Source organism: Meleagris gallopavo, chromosome 1 (assembly GCF_000146605.3).
Source record: "Meleagris gallopavo isolate NT-WF06-2002-E0010 breed Aviagen turkey brand Nicholas breeding stock chromosome 1, Turkey_5.1, whole genome shotgun sequence".
In the NCBI taxonomy this organism is placed as follows: domain Eukaryota; kingdom Metazoa; phylum Chordata; class Aves; order Galliformes; family Phasianidae; genus Meleagris; species Meleagris gallopavo.
This window is the reverse complement of record NC_015011.2, coordinates 173370761-173376749: the sequence shown is the minus strand read 5'-3', so window position 1 is coordinate 173376749 and position 5989 is coordinate 173370761. Positions and strand designations below refer to the sequence as shown.

Below are 5989 nucleotides of genomic sequence, written 5' to 3'. Positions count from 1 at the left end.
AATAATGATGCAGGTTTATTATCTATCTGCCTTTGTGTGTGTAACCTCTAGAAAACAATAAGAAACTTTGAATTGGTAAAGAACTGGGGCCAAGCCCAGAGGAACAGATGGTGTGTGCATGGGAGATCTGTGAAAACACACCAGCAGAAAAATTAGGCTGCAGTTCTGATTGTGGTACCCAATGGTAAAGCCTCATAACATTTCCTCCTTCAAACCCAAAACCTGGAAGTAGACAAAGCTCATAGATGCTTTACAGAACAGAATCCCCCGAGTCATCGCCAGAGTCATGACCCCAGTCTCACGTTTTATGGTATTTTGTGTCTCCACTTAACTGATCTAGTGAGACTGCCTTAAAGCTGATGCTCAATAATGTTGAGATTTTAATCTTCCTCAACTCCTTTATTCAGGTGTATGTATTTTTAGCTGAAGTCACTTGAGAGCCCAGTTTAATAGCTAGGCCTTTGACTTGTGAGTTTAGTGGTCACCATGTCTCCTGCAATTGTGATATTGTCAGCACAGGAACTGCTGTGTTTACTTGTCACATTGCCTCATACTTCTCTTTTGGGCAAAACAATTTTTACTTTTCTTGCTGAAGACAGCATTTTGAGGCCTATCAGCCCTTAGCAAACCAGAAAATGGTTTCTTTTTCTAACCATTTAGTTAGTAGTGAAGTAAGAGGTGATCTAAGTGCTGCACCCAGAATACATATCTAAGGCTTCCAGGAATTTTACCTGTTCTTCTTTTATCTTTTTACTTACAGCTTAAATTTTAATTTACCTTCAGAGGAAGCAAAGATCCAATGTGTTGGATACTCAGATAGACTTTTGAACTATTCGCAGTCAATATCATAGAATCACAAGGTTGGAAAGGACCTACAAGATCATCTAATCCAACCAGGGCAGCCCATTCCAGTGCCTGACAACTCTCTGAGAAAAAAAGTTTTTCCTTATGTATAATGTAAATCTCCTCTGGTACAACTTGTGGCCATTTCCTCAGGTGCTGTTTGTTGCTTGTGAGAGGGCCAAACCCCTCCTCCTCACAGCCTTCCTTCAGGAAGTTGTAGAGTGCAATGAGGTCTCCCCTGAGCCTCCTCTTCTCCAGACTAAACAATCCTAGCTCCCTCAGACACTCCTCATAGGATTTGTGCTCCAGACCCCTCACCAGTTTTGTTGCCCTTCTCTGGACACATTCCAGGGCCTCAATGCCTTTTTTCTAGTGAGGGGCCCAAAACTGAACACAATGCTCAAGGTGCAGCCTCACTGGTGCTGAGTACAGGGGGATGATTACCTCCCTGCTCTTGCTGTCCACACTATTTCTAATGCAGGCCAGGATGCCATTGCCCCTCTTGGCCATCCGGGCACACTGTCGGCTCAGTTCAGCCGAGCATCAACCACCACCCCCAGGTCCCTTTCCTCTTCAGTCATCCAGCCAGTCATCCCCAAGCCTATAACGCTGCATGGAGTTATTGTGGCCAAAGTGCAAGATCTGGCACTTGGCCTTGTTGAAACTCATCTCATTCACCTCAGCCCAGCAATCCAGTTTATCTAGATCCCTCTGAAGGGCCTCCCTACCCTCAGGCAGATCAACACCATCTCCCAACTTGGTGTCATCTGCAGACTTACTGAGGGTACGCTCAATCCCCTCATCTAGGTCATCAGTAAAGATATTGAACAAGATGGGCCCCAGTACAGATCTCTGGGGGACATCACCTGTAATGGGTTGCCAGCTGGACTTTACCTGCTAACTACTACCTGCTGGCATGGGCCCTCTAGCCAGTTTCCTACCCAAAGAAGGGTATACCTGTACAGGCCACGGGCAGCCAGTTTCCCCAGAAGAATCCTGTGAGAGACCATGTCAAAGGCTTTGCTGAAATCTAGGTAGACTACATCAACAGCCTTTCCCAGTCTAGTCACCAACCTTGTAGAAGGAGATGAGGTTGATCAAACATGACCTGCCTTTCATGAAACCATGCTGGCTGGGCCTGATCCTCTGGATGCCACACACATGCTGTGTGATCTCACCCAAGATGATTTGCTCCATACCTTTTCCTGGTACCAAGGTCAGGCTGATAGGCCTGTAGTTCTCCAGATCCTCCTTATGGCCCTTCTTGAAGATGGGAGTCACATTGGCAAGCCTCCAATCCTCTGGGACCTCTCCAGATAACCAGGAGCGCTGGTAGATGGCAGAGCAGCTCAGCAATCACTTCCACCAGCTCCCTCAGCACCCTAGGATGGAGCCCTTCTGGTCCCATGGACTTGTGATAGTCCAGATGGAGAAGCTCTCTAACCATCTCCACTTGTCTTATCTCTGGTGAGCCCTGTTTTGTCCCCTTCCCCCGACATAGCTAGTTTAAAGCTCCTTCAATAAGCCCCACTAGTTCCTGCACTAGGAGTCATTTCCCCCTTTGAGATAGGTGGGGTCCATGCATGGACAACAGGCCAGGAGTCAAGTAAACGGCCCATGATCAAAGAACACAGAGTTTCTTCCTCAATACCAGCTTCTGAGTCAGTTATTCATTACATCTGCTTTCCAAGCCCGCTCATTATCCTTCACTGCCCCGGAAGGTATAGAACAACCACATATATAATGATTGGTGATATATTTCACTAAAAGCTTGGGAAGTCTCCCATTACACTGACAGCAACACTGGTGTGGTTTGTGCCATGTCTGTGCAGCTTCATAGTTGTTGGAACTCTGTGGATGTAGGAGCTGACTTTGTTTTATCCTGTTTCTAGTATTTTGGAAAACATACTGAGTTACTTCGTCACTGGATCTCTATGGTTTTGTAGGGATTTTTGTAGAACAGCAATTTCTTCTGAATTTTAAACCGTCCATTTTGTATGATTTCACAAATTAACCATTCTTAATGATGGAAAAAAAAGTAATGAAAAAAGCTTATATGTATTTGCATGGTATCACTTTTATATATCCAGTATCTAACATAGAGGATCCTTCAATATTTACTTGTATAAAATCTTTTTTCCTATGTATTCCTAAATGTAAAACAGTATTTGTTTGCTTGCACTGAAACTCCTTTGTAGGCAAAACAGATTTCATGTTGCAAGTTGCCTTTTGGTGTGAACCCCCTTCTAAAAACCAATCACACACGATGTGAGAAGAGACCTTCAAGCAGACTTTAAAATTAAAACTCTTCCTAATTATGTACAAATTCTTTTCTGACATTTATTTTCTGATACTCTTAAACATAAAAGAATGCAAACAGAATGCTTCATTTTCTTCTGAATTTATTCCCTGCTATTCTATACTCATGTCAGACAGCTAAATCTTGATTTATAGCAATTTATTTTAATTAATTCTGGACACCTGCAACCTGGAATTGATTTGGCACTGATATATATTTCCTGACTCCAATCCAGCTACTAAACTGCTTTCAATCATGTTTAACTACTTCTTCAGATATGGAGACATGTTGTAGTATAGCATTAATGTTTTTTGATTGCTGTTTTTTTTTTTTTTCAGATTATTGTTTTTATATCTTTTCTTATATCAAAGCTAAGAACTTCATATAATCACAAGATAAAATTATGCTAAAATCTGTACATTTTGTCAACTGTGAACTGGATTTCCAGAGAATGAAACAGTGAAAATATTAAGGGCTCAGAATACCTTTATTCTAAATTGGAGATAGCTTCCCTTGTAGATATCAAGCCCATTTCATCCACAAAGAATCACAGGCTGCTCAAATATCTCTCAACTTTCAATAGTTTTTATTTTAATTGGCTGTTGTTAAAATGAGAATGTATTGGTAACACTGTTCCCGTCTGCCAGTTATCTTCAAGTTCCCTCCCAGATTGCCAGATTCAGACTTGATACATTTAATTCCCACAATTTTCTAATTAGAATAGGACAGAGATATTTCTAATATGTTGAAATGTACAATTTATTTGTTGTGTAAAATCAATAATGTGACCCACATTTGGAGTAATGAGGATAAGGTCTCTGTAAGATCACTGACTTCAACAATTACTGCAAGAGCACATTGCCGAAACTGTACAATATCTCTGTCAGCGACGTTCAGGATAATGACCAAAACTGTAGAATTAATTGGAAGTACCATAAAACTGTTATCCAAGGAACTTAACCCTTAAGCTACAGAGAATCTTCTCTTAAATAATACATATGAAAATATATATGCATCTATTTCATGAACTCTATTTATATTAAAAAATCTTTGAAATACATATACATATGAATTTGTGTGTGTGTGTATGTGTATATATATAGATTAAATTTTTTTATATATATGCTTAAATTACTCTATGCATCCGTTCATGGAATTTTATTTCTTGCTACTATAATAGAGGTGCACGTGATTATCTGGTAGACATCAACAAGACTTTCCTTTTTTTCTGTGCAGGTGAATAAGTAGTACAGAACAGATACAGAATAATTAGCTGATTACTTCAGGCAATCCAGTGCTCCTTTACGTATCTTCATGGCTTATCTTGGTAATAGAGAGAAAAACTTAGAATGAAGCAAAAAAAAAAGACTAATAAAATAGATATGCACTAGATTAAGCATCACTGAAACACTCCATGTTAGCCAGAAAACACAGAAAGAGTCATTGAGATTATTTGATAATCTCATAAGTGAGGGCAGCAGGTATGTAGCTTTCTACTGTATTTGGGAATTCTGCAAGAGAAGTTCAACCTAAATTTGGAATAAGAACTCAAAGGAAAGTTCCTAACTGATTATTTCCACATGCCTCTCGATGTTTTCAATTTGTTTTGGAAGCTTAGTCTTGTAAGGCGTCATTGCTTCCAGATAAATATATATCATTGTCCAGAATTTCAGATCACTAGATGGATACCAAAGCTTCTGAGTGACCTGAAACACTCAGAATTTCTTTGAGTATTATAGAAAATATTCTTAAGGGGTCAGTGTGTGTTCCTGTCTCTGTATAAGCAGAGTGGAGCTCTGCAAACAGGAATCTGACTTTGACAAGGACTGCTATTATCTCAAATCACTTCTTCGGATTCCTTGGAATGAAAATAATAAATTAGAAATGTACTTTGCAGCGACTTTGAGCATTAATTGTTCATAGAATAAGATCATCACTTGAAATGGACCTTGGAAGGTCACTAGTCCTAGTCACTGAAACAGATCATCTGACAGTGCTTTGGAGCACCGCACTTTGACTGCTTTGAATATTAACTCTTGACATCAAATGGGATACTGAAGAAATCAAAAACTTTGCTTTGATTGCTCACTGATTATATAATTGGCCCTAATTTATAGTTAAATATGATGGGATAATTCCTGACCTATTCTGTTTAAATCTAAAATAGGAATTGTAAATATTGTAAATAAATTTTGAATTGGGTAGCATTAGCCCAAAATCTGTCAACCCATTTGTCTTCTGTGAAGGACATAATCTCCTGTGGTTCATGGATCCTGTAATGTTATGAATTATTACAACAGGCTTGGTAGAAAACAACATTGAACACTATGTGAAAGGACACCTGAGTTAATAATCTCTATGTTTTATGTTTCCTATATTGTTGGCAAACCAGTGTTATTGCCTTTCAAGTCCAATTTTGCCATGGTTACAAGTTTATGTTTTTTACTTTTTTGTATTTCCTAGTCTGGAACTATATGACTAAAATACCTTGTTTGTCCTCTGACCCACTAAGAAGGGCCACTGCACACCATGTTCCAGATTAGTGCACTTGTACCCCTGCAGCAAATTTCCCAGTGCAAGGGAGCAAGTTATGTCATAAGTTTTGTCTGGATGGTTTTCTCATGGTTCATTATCTTCTCTGGTGCCTTTGATTGACAAGGGATTCCCATGTGTGGCAAGCCTATGGGCAGTTCTTACTCATACAAACACTGAAAACTGCACTCATCCTCATGCATTTTATTAAAAACTTCAGCAATAACTTCTTCACTGAAGTGAGAAGACTAGTCTGTCTGTGAGCCTTGTCTCTTTTTTGCAGTGCAAGGATGTCTTTTTAACCTTCACCAAAAA

At 39.5% G+C, this 5989-nt stretch overlaps 1 protein-coding gene across 1 annotated transcript in view; it reads left to right on the top strand.

Annotated features, from left to right (window-relative positions):
- The first annotated feature begins 2460 nt into the window (after positions 1-2460).
- The window catches only part of LOC104909344 (contactin-5-like), a 19163-nt gene continuing 15634 nt past the window's right edge, over positions 2461-5989 (top strand). The window contains exon 1 of the mRNA XM_031552141.1: positions 2461-2564. Within this exon, the coding sequence (XP_031408001.1) occupies positions 2461-2564 (104 nt within the window). The remainder of the gene's footprint in view (positions 2565-5989) is intronic.